The sequence below is a fragment of the Festucalex cinctus genome, chromosome 3, assembly GCF_051991245.1.
Source record: "Festucalex cinctus isolate MCC-2025b chromosome 3, RoL_Fcin_1.0, whole genome shotgun sequence".
Lineage (NCBI taxonomy): Eukaryota > Metazoa > Chordata > Actinopteri > Syngnathiformes > Syngnathidae > Festucalex > Festucalex cinctus.
In genome coordinates, this window is record NC_135413.1 from 24,385,128 (window position 1) to 24,404,129 (window position 19,002).

The following is a 19,002-nucleotide window of genomic DNA, read 5'->3' on the forward strand; positions in this document are numbered from 1 at the left end:
ATATGTATATTTGTTTATTTATGTTGGCAAAAACTTGAAGTTGGAGTGCAGCTTATGCACTGTGCAGTCGGACGATCATTTATTTTTGGTACAAAACAAGAAAATGTTTACACATTTAAAAATATTAAGACCAATTATTTAAAAAAATAGAAACACCATAATTATGTAAGTTCCTTTTGGCACAAATTTATAATAATGTTTATTTATTTATTTATTTATTTATAGTTGCAAAAACTTGAAATTGGAGTTCAGCTTGTGTACTGTGCACTAGGATGATTTTTTGGTGCAAAACAAGACAACACATTTTTAAATCTAAAAAAAACAAAAAAAAACAAATAAAAATATTAAGATAAATAAAATGATTTGAAACACTATAATTATGAAAGTTCCTTTTGGATTAAAAAAAATACTAAATTAGTTATTTAAAAAAAACAGTGCAAATGTATACATTTAAACAACTCAAAAATTAGTGTTAATCTTTTTTTCTTTCTTTTTTTTACGATGATGCTGATTTTGTTATTGTGGAGTGTGATAATTGAAATTGTACTTGAATTTTGATTAATTGCACAGCCTGCATGTAAGGATACAAGCAAGTGCCTATGTGAATGCCTTTTGAAAGAACTAAACAATAGTAGTCGCAATCTAGACCAGGGATGGGCAACTTAATGCAGTTTAGGAACTTTCAACGAACTGTCCACGGTTCTTGTGACGGAAAATAATCGCTGTTTGTGTACTTTTGTTCGTTTTTGGCAGCTCTTCTGTTGTCAGGGAAGTCTTTTTATAGTGTGTGCATCCCTGAACTAGGCAGTAGCCTAGTACAACTTTTATGAATCCTGATATGTACAATAGGTTGCCAATGGACTCTTAAAAGTACAAATTGCGGCACTTTTTATTTTTATAACCAGCCCAAAATAGAGCATTTAAAAATATTTTAAGTGCTTATCTAGCCTGTTATCATCCTCTACCAAAGGCACGCATGGTGAAATGTAGATAGTATCATAAAAAGCAGAGTGCTGGAGGGGCTCATGCATAAAAGATGCCGCTGCCTGGTCAGCTCCACCTCGCACACAAGAATCCGGCATCAGGGTCGTCCGTATGTAGAGTGACTTGAAGGACCGTATGCAGGTTAAACTTTTGTGTTCCTTCCACCAGCTGAAATCGGGAATTACGACCCCGGGAAGCACCCCGAAGGTTACAGCTCCAAATTCCAGTTCTTCCCCAAACACTCGGAGAAACTGGAGCGGCGGATCGCAGATATACACAAGACAGAACTGATGTAAGATGGAAAAAGAAATGCTCGACCGGGGTGGGCTAACATGTGAAGGAAACTGACATAGATGGGCTACTAAATAGCAACTATGTTGTGGTGTTACTGTTTTTAAGACAGATATTTTAATACAAATGCAGCAAGTTGTGTAGACAGACAATATAGCAGTACTCGCAGGCATATATTCTTTATCCTCTGCTAAAAAAAAAAGGACTAATATTACTGCAGGTCACATACAGTAGTTGTAAAACTCTTCTTTGTATGTGCCTGCATAACTTTTTTTATTGACCCTAGTGGCCAATTCAGGTTCACCAGAAGGAGCCACAATTAATCATGATGCAGAAACTTTCATGCTTTCCATTAATCGGGAAGGAGGGTTTGAGATGTGGGTGTTTTGAATTACAAAGATGGTCACGGAACAAATTGAATCCGTATCTCAAGGGACCATTTCATATATTTGACAAGGTTGTCAAATTTATTTTATTAAATAATTGTTTATCTCTGAATTTGTGTAATTGAATACTGAGAATGGATAATTGTATTACAATACATTATGCTAATATGGAAAATCTAAATATTTACATTTATTTAGTATTTTTATTATTATTATTATTTATTTATTTAAGTATTTATAATATTTATATAAAATACATATACTGTATAAAAATAATAAATAACATTTAACATTTTATTAATACGTCATTCAATATTTTACATATTTAACTGTACATGTAACTTTTTTGAAGGCTTTAAAATTATTATTATTATTATTATTATTTATTTATTTTAGCTACAATTTGACCAGCGATTAGTTTTAACATTTAAATTATAGAGGTCATTCGTAGGTGAGGTTAAATTATGTAAAAGTTTGTTAAATACATTCATAAATTATATTAGTATTATATACAGTTTAACTATATATTTAAAAACAAATCATTTTTATGAATATTCTAGTACTGCTACTACTACTGCTGTTGCTACTAGTGCTACAACTACTAATAAAACTGCTAACTACTAATTTTCAAATTCATTATCTCCAATAATTCTCATTTAGAGATAAATTAACTAAAAAAAATGAAGGAATAGATTTGAAATAACCAATTTTAAATGGGGAAATATCTAAATGAATGCAAGAAATATGACTTGATAATGTAAATGATGGGTGGGCCGGCTTCAACAACCGAGTGGGGGTATGCACTATGCACCGTATGCTCATCTCGGGTGCAAGCTTGAATAAATAACATGCATTTGCCCTGACATTTATGTCACTGGCTGCATCAAAGAAATGATGATGATGATGATGGTGATGGTGAAGACAATTGTCTGTACAATCAAAAGCACTCAATGTCCACTAACCACTCAGAGGCTGCACTTAACAGTATCACTTAATAGTGATTGGTCCTCAGTGGAGATGATGATGATGATGATGATGATGATGATGATGTAGTGTCATGTTCGAGCAATACTTAGCTGGTGTAAGGCAGTTAACACATCTGTGACAGCGTCAGTCAAAGGCAAAATTGTTTTCTGTGGTTCATGTTGTTGATGTCTCTGCGGGGAGATTCCTTTTCTCCCTCCTCTCTCCTCATCCTCCTTTTTGGCTTCCTCCTCTCTTCTTGTCTACTTCCTCTTTCAACCTCCTTCCCGTTGTCCTCTTTTTCCTCACCCTCCTCCTCTTCATCATCTTCCGCTTCCTTTTCATCTTCCTCGTCTTAGTCTTCTTCTTTTCCTCTTATCCCATCCCTCATCATCTTCCCCTGTCTTCATCCTTTTTCTTCACCTTTATCTTCCAACTCTGCTTCTTCCACTTGGTAAAAACATTTCTTGTATGGTCAGTTGCACATGATTAAAACTGATTTATTTTTATTTTTTTAATTTCTCCTCAAAATCACAACAGTTTTATCACATTTGAATCACGTGCAATCGATGTACGATTTCAAATTGGGTAAATTCAAATGACATTTTTTTTCAGCACACTTTGAAAATCTGGGTTTTTTTTCAAGATAATGTTCATAAAATTTATTTTTTATTTTTTTTTTTTTGCAAAAGTGTATTAGAAGAACACAGTTTGAAAGAAAAGGAAGATGTGAAATGTTTTCCATGAACTATGATGAGACATAATAGTGTTGGTTCTGTGCCATGAATGTTTTTGACCTGTTTGAGACTCTGCTGCCCACTAGTGGCAAATGTTTTCTTCTAGTTGTTATGACTTACTGAAATGAGATTCATCCATCCAATTAAGGCTAAAATAAACCTTTTTTGTTTGTCAATCCTGATCTTCTATGTGTACTTTTCCTGATATCCACAACTTAAGCAATTAAAAAAAGCAAAATATGTAGTTTTCCACAATCTACTTATACCTTCCAGCAAGTAGGAATAATGTCCAAAGTGCATTTTCTTTTGTCTGATAATGTCCCATAATTTCTCTATGTTCCCACTCCTGATGTTGGTGCGTTATCACTCCCTATCAGTGGGCAGACACCTGAAACATCAGAGCGAAATTTCCTGCAGAAGGCCCAGATGCTGGAGACATATGGTGTTGATCCGCATCCGTGCAAGGTGGGATGTTGCAACAACAACAACAACAACAACAGCAGCACGTCGTGAGCTAAACTTGTATAGTGGAACGTTTTGTATGTGTCATCGTTTGATTTCTGTCTCTTCCAGGACGTGTCGGGAAACCCGGCTTTCCTTGCCTTCACGCCCTTCGGATTTGTGGTCTTGCAGGGAAACAAGAGAGTGCATTTCCTCAAATGGTGAGTTCAGTTATGTATGCAGTAAAATGGCACAAATTAAGAGTGCACGCCTACATTTGGACGAGGACCAAATTAAGCCTTTATTGTTTAGTATTAGTGGGACATTGCAAAATTATTTTTCTTTCAGGAAAAAAAAAACAGCAGGATGACTTGTTTTTCATTATTAGTTGTATATTATAGTAATCCATTGCAAGTTCCGGGTTGACAGTGCTCTTTTTTTCTTTTTTTTTGTACCGCTTGTAACTCCATTTTGAGTGTAATTGCACTGCCAACCACTAGATGGCGGCAGACTAATTTGTTGGCCTACTTTAAACTTGAAAGAATGAAAACAGGAAGTATTTCAGATCAACCTAGTTTTTTTAATGCAGATTATAGAATGCCAAAGCCTCTTTAATCCTACTTTTTACACCTACAGGAAACGGTAGATGTATGCTCATTTTATAATGTACAAGTTAAGTTAGTTTGCAAAAAAAATAAAAATAAAAATAAAATTAAATTAGTGTGTTAATTTTGAGGTAATTAATTGAGGACACGTCCACGTCAAAATTTTGCAAAAATACATGTCATAATAATGCACATATTTGTGGTCAAGTTGTATTTTACAATTTTTAAAATGTGCAAAATTTCACAATTATTATTTCATGTTAAAGATTAGATCGCTCATAATATGAAAATAAAATTGCACTGAGCTGTCACCGTCTTACAAATGCAATTATGCCATCTAGTGGCAGAAAATGACCTCAACACAAATCAATATCACACTCATTTTTTACAGTGCAGTACATCTTTTTAGACTGAATTGAGTGAATTATTATGAAATTACTGTATCAATGGCTAAAAGATACAGCCATATTTAACTGTTATTAGTTTAACATTTTTTTGCCACTTTTATGGTATAAGATATTTTATTGTACATGTTATTGTACATTTAGAACACATAAAAAATGTGTGATTTAATCACAAGTTAACTATTGAAGTCATGCGAGTAATTACTGTATGATTACAAATTTTAATCGCCTGACACCCCTAAATCACAGCGGGATTGGTACACTGTTCAGCCCGTTCTTACTGCATTTATAAGGGCGCAGTGCACTTTCGTCAAAGCCATTCATTGTGTATGTGGTGAGAGGCGGAGACCACAGAAAGCGTCGTCGGGCCTGGCGCCTCAAATTGTAAAATGTTCGATTGAAGATCGGTGATGTCGTAACGCGCGTGCAATCGGAGAGGAACTGGCAAAGTGATTATTATGTAGTATTAATGTAGCACTTGTAGTGAGTATACTGTTATTCATGGCACAGCTGGTTGTACGCTACGCACTCTTCCATCTGTCACTACCTGTGAAACGAGGCGGTTCTCACATGTGCGCAGATGGCTAATTAATCACACTAGCGCGATTCAGAAGTAGCAAAAATTCTTTGAAGCTTTATTGAGAAAGTGCTCATGTTTCCCACTCCGCTATTCACCATCTCCTACCAGACACTTGTTCACTCTACGGCTGTTTATGTGATCTTCAAGCGCCGCCATCAATATTTAATAAGCTTGTTTCTCTGCGCTTTTCCCTTCCCGGACAGGAACGAGGTGACCAAGCTCAAGTTCGAGGGCAAGACGTTCCACGTTTATGCAAACCACAAGGAGGTGAGAGCGCGACTTGCTGGCATGCATGTTGCCCATCCTGTGTTTCCCTCCCTCCGTGTTTTTAATTATCCTGCACGCCGTCCTCTATTCCCCAACGTGCAGGAAACAAAGATCATCCTGACATACTTTGCACCCACACCGGAGGCATGCAAGCACCTTTGGAAGTGCGGCGTGGAGAACCAAGCTTTCTACAAGTGAGTTGAACGCTTTAACGCCTTCGTCTGACCTTTGGATAATTTTCCAAACTGACAATGTTCTGTTCGAGGAAGTCTGCGGGGTTAGCAGGTTATAAAGCTCCATCACACGTTATTCTCTCCAAGGCGAAAAGGTGCATTAAAAATGAATGTCTCACTTACTATGACTATAAACATATTGAATAGTGTATGGAAACGTGCCAGGGATTCGTAGTTATACCACACGTGGGGCGTGGGGTGAATAATTCCATTTTTTTTTTCTTTCTTTCCTGGCATTCAGGGAATACAGATTACTGATATAAGTGTTTTGACCTGCAGTATAGACTCAGGTCAGGTCAGATGTCCTAAGAAATACTGGCCAGTGGTCAACCACAGATTTCGCTTTTTAAATCAAGTCTGTCAAAGAATACGGGGGTGGAGAGGGGATTATTTTAGTCACTGTGCAAGTTAACATTAGAATTATTATTACATAATATTATTGGGGATAGTAAATAGAGCTGTGGTCTTAAAATAAAATCTCATTTTTTTTCCCACAATAATGTGACAGTGACATTATTTAAAACAAGTTTTGCATGTTTGTTTGTTTTCCTCCTCCTGTAAATAATAATAATGTTGTATTTGAAAAGAATTACATTGAGCTCCTGCATTTTCTTGGTTCGGTTCCTGCAGATTTACTTATTTGCAGATTTTTATTTATTTATTTTTTAATATTTTTTTTTCCTGAGGACAATCATCGTTGTTCTTGGAAACGCTTATTGGCAGTTTTTCCAACTTCCCAAATATTTGCTGGTGTAAAAAAAAAAAAAAAAAAAAAAAAAAAAAAAAATCCCAATGCATTTATAATTGTTAGGAATTTTATATGTGGATTTTCACTGCACTTCTTTTTGAAGAAAATGACTTTTTTGTCAAAACGTATCTAAACACGAACCTTAATTTTTTATTTTTTTTTATATGTTCAATAATTTATCATAAATGTCTTTGTCATACAGAAAATAAAAAAAAGAAAAGAACAAAATTATTCTCTTAATACTGCCTGCTTTGAAAACAGGCAGCCAATTTATCAGTGGAAGAAGTACATATAGCCAATGACGCACTTGAACTAGTGAATCTGAATTCCAAATATGACCTATACCAATTTAGAGTTTCCGCTATAGCGCACTTCTGAATAATGTATTAACCAACTTGATTTTTCTCCATGCCTTCATCTTATTGAAGTTGAAATGTCCTCTTTTTTTTTTTTTTTCCTTTTTCTCTTTCAGGCTTGAGAAGTCAAGTCAGGTCCGCACAGTGTCCAGCAGCAATTTGTTCTTCAAAGGCAGCCGCTTCCGTTACAGGTACTGTACATCGAGTCTACCAGAGGACTTGATGACTGATGGCGGTGAGGGGAGGGCGGCACGGGTGAAAAGAGGTTTTCCCAGAGGACGGGACCTTCTCCTGGCCTTCTGTTCTGCCACGTCAGCCTGTTTTAGCCACAGAGGATAAATAATCACATCAGATTGCAGCAGGCATGCTCACGGGGAATCGACACAAATTGTACCTCCGAAATAGTCGCTTTTCAGGAGTCCACCATTAACATTGCATCATCAGAGAGCAAGCCATTCTCAACACTGTAGATTGGTCAGTAATTTGTAAAAATATATAAATAAATAGCACCCACGCACGTCTAGACTCACGAATAGTTTAGATATTTTTTTTAAATAATATGAAATGTACCAAATTGTGACTTAAGGTTTGAGGTTTTGGCCCAACGCTAGTGATATAGTAGCTATTAACTCATTTGCTCCCAACAAAGTGCAAATACGTTTTTTTTTTTTTTTGTTTTTTTTAAATGTTGCAAGTGTCCCAAAGACGTATTTATACGTTTTTTTTTGGGGGGGGGGGGGGGGGGGGGGGTTATGTTAGAGCATACAGAAGGCCTTGATGCAACCTCTCAACTGCAAAGAACGGCTGCAGAAATGGTAGTTATTACACAAACGGCCAGCATGTGGCAGCAGAGCAAAGGAGATCAACCAGGGCCATGCAGAAAAAAAGCTCAATTACTTAGAATTTTAAATAGATTTGTGAAAACTGATGACACTTAGCTCTCTTCTAATGCTTATTGCTGCAAAACAGAAACAGATAGAAACATACTTTTTTTCCTGATGAAAGAAGAGACTTTAATCTTTCTTTTGGTAGGTTCCATGCTTTTATAGCAATTGAAAGAAATATTCTGTGGGCCTTGCAAAATCAGTCAAAATTCAGTAAAACAGCCGGGCGCCAACGGGATTGCTTCTGTGAAAATGGCTGGGAGTGAATGAGTTAATTACCTGACCCATTTGCCCATTTTAAAACTCAAATGTGTCTCTTCATCCCAAACGCTAGCTCACCCAGTTATATATCGATATTCACACAAAAAGAAACTCACTCTCAGCGTCATCTCTGTGCTTTACGACAGTGGTCGCGTGGCGAAAGAGGTGATGGAGCAGAGTGCCAAAATCAAACGAGAACCTCCGGAAATACACAGGTACGCACTTTATTAACTGCCGCGAAATCCTGGAATAAAAGTTGTTGTTTTACGATATCTGTTACAAGCACACACAAAATACTGTGTACGACTTTTTGGCAACGCTGTGATACTTGTGTGTGTCTGTGCGTAGAGCTGGCCTGGTTCCAAGCAGGAGCTGTCCATCCATCACGCACGGGCCTCGGCTCACCAGCGTACCACGCACACGGCGGAGAGCTGTGCACATCTCCATCATGGAAGGTAAGCCCATAATCTTGACACTTAAGTGTGTCTGAGCTGATTGAAAAGCTTCTGGTTTCATCACGATAGAAATACTACGGTATAGGACTGGGAATATGTTGTGTTTTGCTAGGTTGTTAAGATCGAAACAATGTTCTTCTTCTTTTGTGGGCTTTAAAGGTAAATTGTTGCCGCCATCTAGTGGTGGAGGTCTGAAGCGCACTTGCATCTCAGATTTTTGTTCTTCATCACAAAAAAAAAAAAAAAAAAAAAATGGTGAAATGACAATTTGTATCTTGAAAGATCATATGTGGAAGGCATTGCCATTAGATAAATCCATGGTCCTTTACAAAGGCAAATATTTCTTGAGAAATAAGATAAACATTAAATCCTAATATACAGTAATGCAAAAAGCAATAATATGGTCAGCAGGTCTAACATGAAAGGGTTTTAATGTTTTTAGGTCTAAGATGTTTCTGAGCTCTTTAGACTAGTAGTAAGATTTTGAAATCCATTATTTGACTACCAGGAAAAAAAAATATTGTCCAATCATGTTTATTTTGATATTCCCCAGTCTTTGTGAAGTAACTGGGATACAGCAAAATACATTTTTGAAAAAAAATAAATAAATAAAAACAATTTATATTTAAGCTATAATGTGTCCATACAGAGGACATTTTTTTAAACTTAAATGCTAGGCATACAGTTAAAATAATTCAAACAATACTTTAATGTGTTCTTAAGAGTCTTATTGAAAATATGCTCACAACATTTAAAGTCTAAATTTGTTCAATAAAAAGTGTTATACACTTACTTTTCCTCTTCCCTAAAAAGTGCTTGCACTGAGGGAAGCCATTTTCTTTTATGATGTAATCAAAGGTAGTAAAGCCCCACCTCTACACATTTGGTATCATTGACTGAATGTCCTCTTTAGAGCACATGAGGAGTTAATTCAATCGTATGCACTGGGTGGGAGATATTCAGGTTTAAAAGGGTCCACTACAGAGGACAAATTTGAATTGCTGGCCGTCAGGAAGATAGAAAGACAGTAAATAGATTTAAGTAGATTTAAGGACCAATGTGATGCGGTCTAGTTTCCTCAATAAGACCTGTGAAAACTGTTCCAATACTCCAATCAATAAGTCTACTTCGTAAAAATCTGAACCAAATCAATAATCTAACTTGATTTGTTGCTGTGACATTGAATCACGTTCTAAATGAATCAGGGAGATGTCGGTCCTCCCCTCCACGAGAAAACACACACGCATTCCGTAACTCGAGCCATTTGGCCCAGTTTGCCGCATGAGAGCTGGCAGCGCACGTTTGCAGATGTGCGTGTCAGTCAACCTGCCAGGATTGTGTTCCAAACACCTGCGGGTTCCTGGGCTGGCATTATACTGGCGGTGTAGTTGAAACGAATCACGCAGCAGGTTCATGCTTCGATGATAGATTCAATGCATTCTATTTATATTGTGCTGGTTCAGAGCAAAAGTTATCTTAAGCCACACAGGAAGGCGGCGAGGAATAATTCCTGTTTAAAGACACATGGAACAAAATCCAAAAGACTTAGCGAGCAGTGATAAACATTTCATTGGATTCCCAAGCCAAGTTGCGGGCATACAAAAAAAAAAGTGAGATTAACTGAAATGATAGAAAATTGAAATTAGATTATTAGTTGCCAATATCTTCAACATGTGGGTTTTATTAGATGCAGAACGATGTGGAGTTGATTTATAATTAGTTATTTATTAGTTTATTTATTCCTGGGAAATGGCCGACTTCCTGTGCTCTTCAGACTTCTTTGTGGGTTTACTCATGCAAGACATGCCGAGTTAGTAGCTTGTAGTTAGCTAGCGGTAATCCAGAATTTCTCCCACATTCTGAAAATACACATTGAGGACTCCAAATAGTCTTCTCAAAAATTTTTATGACGAGCCCACCTCAAAAAAATACTTAGACCATCATGGCATGGCCAAGATTAAAATAGAATAACGTAGTTAGCATTAGCAAAATGTTTGTTAGCTACTTTAGCATGATGCATAGTTTGAACATTCACACTGCACTTGAAAGGATATTTGACTCATTGAGCCATTTTCAGCAGTAAGAAGTGAATATTTTGTCGAGAATGAATTTGATAACTTCATTGTTTTACATGTAGAAATAATACCTTAAAGGGACACTTGACTCATTGAACAGCAGTGAAAAGTTCACAATTTGTCCAAAATGAATTTGATATCGTCATTATTTTTTCATGTCCAATTAACACCTTTTAAAAAGAAATTTTTCTTCTTGCTGTCGACTGATGATGACATCACCTGTGCTGAGGAAGTAGGTAACGACCAGTCATGGCTCACCTGTTTTCTGGGTTTGGCCAGTAAACTGAGCCTTGATTGGTCATTTCCCACTTCTTCAGCACAGGTGATGTCATCATCAGTTGACAGCAAGTAGAAAAATTACTTTTTAAAGCTACTAATTGTACATGAAAAATAATGAAGTTACCACATTAATTATAGACAAAATATGTACTTTTTACTGCTGAAAATGGCTCAATGAGTCAAGTATGCCTTTAAATATGCCATGCCATTTTGACATTTAAAGAAATAATCACATATTAAATCCTGAACGCAATTTTAAGAACAAAAAATTACAGTTGGATTATTATTCGAAATCGTTTCACTCGCTTATTGTGATTATTCAAACTAAATTAAAAATCGCAGTGAGGCCAGGACTCTCAAGCGTGTTTTGCTGTAGCGTCAGGAGAGCTGACGGCGTTGGTTGCAGCGGTATTAATACCTCAACTGAAAATAGCCCCGGCCCGCTACTCCATGTTTGTCACTGGCCTGGGTGGGGCCCAGCCAGGCGATCCCGTCGCTTCACACGCTCGTGCGCAAGTCAAGCCCGCTGACACCCAGCGACTCTGTGGCCTGGACTCTATCCGGGACAGGGACCACCAGGACCAAAAGGACCTTTTCGGACCGCGCCGCAGTCATGGTGAAGTGTCTGATCCGCATCACCACCCGGGTGAACGTCCACCTGCGAATGATCAACCACTGCTACCGCGACGTCAGGGTTCGCGTGCTGAGCCTGGGGCCCCGCATGCTGGGCAAGGCCCTGGGGGTCCTGCCCCTGTACCCTGCCCTGGGCGAGCAGCCGGAGTCGGCCGGCGCAACGCCGTTGCCTGGCACGCCGCTACCTTGCCTTCAGTCAGGCAGCCATCCAGGTAAACTCATCAAAGCGAGTGGCTTTCTCGCGTCAACAAATATATAATATAGGGGTGTCAGGCGATTAAAATTTTTCAATTTAATTTTTCAATCGTTAACTCACGATTAATCACAAATTTTATATGTTCTAAATGCACGATAAAAAAATCGTATTTATGTTATTGGGAGCAAATTAGTTAAAATCAAAAAGATGTACTGTACGGTATAAAAATTACTGTGATCTTGAGTGTGTTGAGGTCATTTTTTTGCCATTAGATGGCATAATTTCAGTTTTAAGACATTGGTGACAGCTCAGTTAATTTTTCTTTTCATATTAAGAGCTATCCAATCTTTAACATGACGTAATTGTGAAATTCTGCACGTTTTAAATTGTAAAATAAATAAATAATAATAATACAATTAACCCCAGTCTCCACAAATACATGAATTATCATTACATTTATTACTGCTAAATTTTGACGTGGACGTGTCTGCTGCATTGTGGCTGGAATTCCCCCAATTAAGGGTCAATCATTAATCACGCGTTAAAAATAAATTAGTGGCGTTAAGAACTTTAAATTAACTCAAAATTAATGCACTAATTTTCACACCCCTAATATATCATCATTTCCTGAGCTGCTTATTGGTCACTGAGCTCCTGCTCCTGATGAAACCAACTCCAAGAGAATTATGGTGATGAGTCTAATGTCACCTGAGATATTTGAAGGCTGCTTGCTCTGACTTAGCAGGTCGCTTCATGTCACTGTGTGCTTGACAAATGAGAGCTACACTGTCACCGCCGGTTGAATTAGACGTGATGATGATGACACTTTAGATATCGTCTTCTTCTATTGGGCGATAATATATCCATACGTCAACTTGACAAGATTGGATTTCTGTTTTCGCATGGGAGACTTGCTTGCCCGAGTGTTGGAAGGTCCATATCTTTTCTATGATATTCTATTTCATTAGTTTTAATTCAAAAAGTCAATCTTGTACTATACAGATATGTGAAAGATAAAAGTGCAGATTTCTACCTATAATGTCTTTAATGTATTTAAAGAAAAATAACATTATTAACCCTATTAAAAAAATTATAATTTCTTACAATCTTGTCAGTAAAAAGGGGTTTTGAATGCAACTATGCCTGGCAGTGAGATTTAGTTGACGTGTCGAGACTGAATGAAAATAACGTACTCATAACTTGTTCGCCACAACTCCTCAACAGCAACACACAATAAAACGCATAAAAGCAAGTTTGCCTTAACATTTGATAATGTTACTCAACAAACAGCCTGTGATAAATGTCATGGGAAACGTTCCACATCACACCTGGAATGTTAGCTAGCTTCAGGCTAACGTCAGAATGTGCTATTAGCTAATGTGTGTTAGCTACTGTTATGTTACGATTTTTTGGCTTTTGAGTGTAAAACGTGGAAGGAAATGAGCTGTCTCTGGTATCCACATACACAAAAACAAAAGAACCCATAGCGTTTAAATACTATACTGTATATTTCTGACCATTGCCTGACAGAAAAATAAAAAAAAGTGAAGTTAAGAGTGCGTGCGAGTCATTTGATTGGTTAATGTTAAGGTATAGTTGTTTTTGCTTGGTATTTGATTGTTATGTATCTTAACCTGGTTTTAATTTGTCAAAAACAAAGTTATGAAATAATTGTTCAATAAATATTAATTTAGATTATTATTATTATTATTAGTATTATTATTATTATTCATTCTTTAAAAATAAAGAAAAAGAAGAAAGTGACTAAAACTGTTGCATATACGGATGACCAAAATATGACTAAGACTAACAGTTACTTTCGTCCAAAAGACTAAAACTAAAATGGCTGCCAAAAACAACATTGCTCTTGTATAAGCTAGCATACCATCCAAGCGAAAGACACAATGTGTAAATCTCTTTTCTTTATGTTTAGCTTGACAGTAAACTTTAGCTGGGACTGGGATTGTCAACAGACAACTTGATGCCTTTTATTTTATTTTATTTTATTTTTATTTTTTTAAATGAATCGTGAATGAATACGCCTAATTGTTGCTTGTTGTGGAGTCACTATTTAGCACAAAGCTTGCACACATTGAAAGAGGTACAACAAGAAAATATTCACTTAAAGGATGTTCAAAAATAAAATTTTTAACTCTGTATGGCTAAGGTCCACTAGAAATTAGGTTTTCCGGGATATTCTAGTTAGGTACACCTGTATTTAGTAGAATTTTTCACCAAAAAAATTTGATTGTTTTATCAACAGAAGCTAAGTCTCTAAAGCAGTGGTGTCCAAACTTGGTTCTCGAGAGCCGGAATCCTGCAGGTTGTGAATGTTTCCTTGCTCCAGTGCGCCTTTTCCATTGATCGTTATAATGCTTATGCAGAGCTTGCTGATTAGCTTCAGGTGTGTTGGAGAAGGGAAACATCCAAAACCCGTAGCCTCCTGACAACCAGGAAAACAAATATATTTTCCAATCATGTTTATTTTGATATTCCCCAATCTTTGTGAAGTAAGTGGAATACTGCAAAAGAAATTTTTTGAATTTGTTTATTTTTTATTTTTTATTTTTACGCTATGACGTGTCCACTACAGAGGACATTTTTTAAAACTTAAATGCTAGGCTCAAATACAGTTCAAATAATTCAAACAATACTTTAATGTGTTCTTAGGAGTCTTATAGAAAACATGCTAACAACATTTAAAGCCTAAATTTATTCAATAAAAATTGTTATACACAACCTTTTCCTCTTCACTAAAAAGTGCTTGCACTGAAGGAAGCCATTTTCTTTTTTTTACGATGCAATCAAAGGTAGCAAAGCCCCACCCCTACACATTTGGTATCATTGGAAAGCTCTAAATGTCCTCTGTAGAGCACAAAAGGAGTTAATTCAATCGTATGCACTGGGTGGTTTAAAAAGGTCCACTACAGAGGACAAATTTGAATTGCTGATAGTCGAGGACCGAGTTTGGACACCCCTGCTCTAAAGGTACAGACATCCCACCAGTCTCCCCTTATTTCTTCAAACCAGGCCTGGAGTCGCTCCGTGACAGTGCCCACTCCACCCCGGTGCGTTCGGTGTCCCACGGGGAGGCGTTCATCCCACGCTCGCGCAGCCAGGCCGCCGACGCCGGCGAGGGGACGGCGGTGATCTCGGACGAAGCCTACAGCCCCTCCGACAGCGTCCTGCCCACGCCGGTGGCCGAGCACGGCGCCGAGCTGCCGGTCACCCTGCGGCAAATCAACGGGGCGCCCTGCAGCATCGAGGAGGAGAAGGAGTCGGAGGCGGGGACCCCCACGCGAGGGGACGGGGGGGACTTTGGACAAGAGGGCGTTGCCGGGGCCCTCAGCGAGGTGGAACAGGTGAATAAGTTTGTGTTGAGTGTCCTGCGTTTGCTCCTCGTCACCATCGGACTCCTCTTTGTCTTGCTCCTCCTCCTCATCATCCTCACCGAGTCCGACCTCGACGTGGCGTTTTTACGTGACATCCGCCGGACCCCCGAATTCGAACAGTTCCATTACGAATACTTTTGTCCCCTCAGGCGGTGGTTTGCCTGCAAGCTCCGCTGGGTGGGCGGGTTGCTCATTAGCAAGTGAGGCGCTCGCGTTGGTAAAACGGCCGCTCGGTGCGGGGCAGAGGAGACGCCATGGAGGTGGCGCCCCACGGGACTCCTCCTCCTCCTGCTGACATGCAGCTCGGACCGCCCTGGAGACCCGGGCCAACTTGTCTCTCCCCCTCTCACACTTTTGAGTTTTTACACCTTACCCACCTTACTTCCACTTGCGTTCTCTTCTTTTTTATATCCACCAGTCATCTTCCCTTTTTTTTCATTAAAAAAATCTGAGAACTTTAAGAGGGATGAGCATTGCCTTGAGGTGTTATTTATTGATTTTTAATGTGCATTTTACATCTGACGAGAGGAAATGAGCTCTCATAGAAGATGGGTAAAACAGAAGGTAATTCGCGGGGTACACGCATATTTAACATCTTAAATAATTTTTAAAATGTAAGCAGAAAGTACATTCTATATACATACATTATATATATATATATATATATATATATATATATATTTTTTTTTTTTGCTATTATGAATTTTTGCATCCCAAACGGCACAATTCACAAATAGTCATGTGTTCATCAGCTCTCACAAGACTCCTCCCCCAGATGTCCGCTGTAATACCAAGACTGATCTATGAGAGGCAGCATGTTTCCACGGGACATTCAATACAAAGACGAAAGAATACAATACCCTACCGTGAATAGTAAACAAGAGTAATTGACCCCTAGCGACCAAAAATGTTGTAAATTACATATTTATACTATGATCCTAAAATGATTAAACATCATTTCAAACTCATCTTACAAAATTACCATTAAAAATAAAAGGCCTATAGTCAATTTAATTACCGTATTTACTATGGCTGCCACAAGATGGCGGCAAACACTTGCCATCGTTAATAATGAACAGGTTTTACGTTTACTATTGTCATTCCTTACATAACATTACGATTGCAATTTAATATACACACACATATATATATATATATATATATATATATATATATATATATATATATATATATGAATAATTCATTAAAATGAAACATGCATTAATTTGCTGTACGTGTGTACCCCGCTTTAGGTGGATTTGACAGGGATACTAAATATAGTATGAGGTTGAATACAAAGTCACAGAAGGTTGAAGCTAAATGAAAGTTAACGTGAATGAGAAGAATACGAAACAAATTAATACAGTATTGCTGGTATGGATGATTGTTTTCAGAGGACACTTTAATAGTTTATTTTTTTTAGTATTATATAAGGCTATGATGAGTCACATGACCTTGTAGTGTTAAGTGGAATAAGTAGATAATAGCCTCGATATACAGTACAGATGTAGACGTGCAATGCTCATGAAGTACTTCTTGAATGTGTTTGTTGGTTCTGCTCATTTATTTTCATGACCTTGAGATTCAATGAATTTCAATTATTTCTTACGATGAAGATTTATTTTTGGTTTAAAGATCAACCTTTAGGTTTATGTATCATAATGTTAGCAGAAGATCAGATGATGTACCTTTTTTTTGTACAAAACGAATCTGTTTCCTAATATATTGACAGCTCCGATGTATATTTTAACAGGACTCAAAATGTTATTTTGTTATTGAAGATTAAAATGATACTTTTTGTAGCGCCATGCAAGCGAGGAGAGCATTGACGGAGATACAAATGTCAGTCGTCAGTCTGTGTGTGTACGACGCAAATACACTTGCAATGCCAAAATATATTTACACCTTTCATACATACGTTTTACATCAAATGTTGTAAAAACAAACAAACAAAACTCAATTGACAGATGTTTATAAATACCAAAAATTATCACAGATGATAGATTAAGTGCATTTGTTTTGAATATAAATATAAAATGCGCACTTATTGTGCATTGCTGACATTCTATAAATTGAATTGATGACTGCTTTTAGAACATATGAGGCAAACAATATGGACTCAACAATGGGGTCACATCAAGGGACTGATTATTGTTGCGTCTCGAACATCAACATGTACACAACACCAACAATGCGATTACAATAAACGTATTCAGTGGAACCTCCACTGTCTGAGTGTTGTCTCAGAATTGAAAAGAAGTCTCTTTTTTTTTTTTTTTGCCCCAAAAAGACAAAATATATATTTTTGAAATGGTTGTTAAAGTTGGGGGAGGAATTCATTTTAAAGCGAAGCGCCAGTGTGCAGCTTTTGCACATTTTGTCCTTCACAGGCTGCTTGAGTCCATTGGAATTCGTCCAATCAGAAAGCAAAGAAACAAGCACGTTGTCCATGAAAAGTCAACATACAGTTGTATCAGCCTCATGTAGCGTCTTGAAACAAGAACAGGAAAAATATGATACAACAACAACAAAAAAGCAACATTCAAGAAGCAATAATCAGTTAATGATTAAAAAATACAATTGGTGTTGAAAAATGATGTGATCACTAAGTTGTATTTCCTTTCCTCTTTGACCTCTTGCGTGGATTTTATTTCTTTAGTGTTTATTTGTCCAAAGGGAAGTCAACCCAACTAGCAACTACTTTTTTTTTTTTTTTACAGTAATATGTTATATGTACCCCACTAGTCTAAACACGGCATTCTGATTAATTTTACGTTTGAGCAACTGTGATGTCATTTTCAGTCACCAACAAGTGTCAAAATGGCCACTCCGTGAGATTAATAAAGCAGGTGGATTTCGCTGCTTCACTCATATTTCACTAAAGCAATATTAATCAGAATATTTAGACTAGTGGGGGCCATACAATATATTACTGAGAATAAATGTTTGGGGTTGACTTTCCCTGAATTGTTTGATTGTTTCTCATCATGCAACATTTTGTTTGCGTTAAACAGTCTTAACTTGCAGTTTAGTGGGAAAGTAAGACAAGATTAAACAGTTTTACTATGTTTACTTGGTTTCGGCATCTTTTTAATATCATCTCGGTAAATTAGAATATCACAAAAAATTTTGCTTTGTCAGTAAACTAAAAGTCTGCTAACTTTAGAATGAATTATGCCGTAGATTCTAGTTTACAGCTCAAAAAAAGCCACCACCAAATTCACCACCTAAACAATTTAGAAATCTCCATTTATAAAAAAACAAAACAAAAAATTATTTTAATAAATAAGGTAGAAACTTTATTTAATATGAGTTTTACATTTTGAATTGAGCAACTGATAAACTTTTCTACGGTATAATTTATGGAGATGCCACTTGTGCACCATCATTTTATTTTGTTTCACTTTTTGCTGGACAAGGATAATGTCGTGATACATTTGCAAAGTAAAAGCGAAGGTGCATTCAGGCTTTGTGTTCAGTTCCGATGGACTTCAACAGAGACACTTTGTACAATGTGATGTACAAATCTGTTTTATCTGTCTTATGAGTATGAGAAAAATTTGATTTTCTTTTCTTTCTAAAATCTCACTGGCTCAGTCATTCTTATTTGTTTACCTACGTGAGCCCTCAAGTGGTCGTGTGACTTCCTCAAGATGCTGCACGTTCAGAAAAGGTGGTGAATCTCGTCTCTTTTCTCATCAGATAATCACGTTGTTATATACAAGTTGTACGGTATATATGGCAACACCCCTACGTGCCAAATCCAGCTGTCGACCCGTTCAGAATCCATGTTTGTACCTTAGCTAACCTCATGTACAAGTCAGTAGGAAAT

At 37.1% G+C, this 19,002-nt stretch overlaps 1 protein-coding gene across 5 annotated transcripts in view; it reads left to right on the forward strand.

The window, feature by feature from the left end:
* Positions 1-15,798, forward strand: part of frmd5a (FERM domain containing 5a) — a 57,928-nt gene extending 42,130 nt beyond the window's left edge. For 2 of the 5 annotated variants that reach the window (XM_077516943.1, XM_077516947.1), the window contains exons 6-14: positions 1,153-1,276; positions 3,739-3,826; positions 3,935-4,023; positions 5,595-5,658; positions 5,761-5,852; positions 7,112-7,186; positions 8,287-8,355; positions 8,489-8,595; positions 14,809-15,798. In XM_077516943.1, the coding sequence (XP_077373069.1) occupies positions 1,153-1,276; positions 3,739-3,826; positions 3,935-4,023; positions 5,595-5,658; positions 5,761-5,852; positions 7,112-7,186; positions 8,287-8,355; positions 8,489-8,595; positions 14,809-15,374 (1,274 nt within the window). In that variant the 3' untranslated portion in view covers positions 15,375-15,798. Of the gene's footprint in view, positions 1-1,152; positions 1,277-3,738; positions 3,827-3,934; positions 4,024-5,594; positions 5,853-7,111; positions 7,187-8,286; positions 8,356-8,488; positions 8,596-14,808 lie in introns of all 5 variants that reach the window. The other 3 variants (XM_077516946.1, XM_077516945.1, XM_077516948.1) reach the window with 3 other exon arrangements.
* The last annotated feature ends 3,204 nt before the right edge of the window (positions 15,799-19,002 follow it).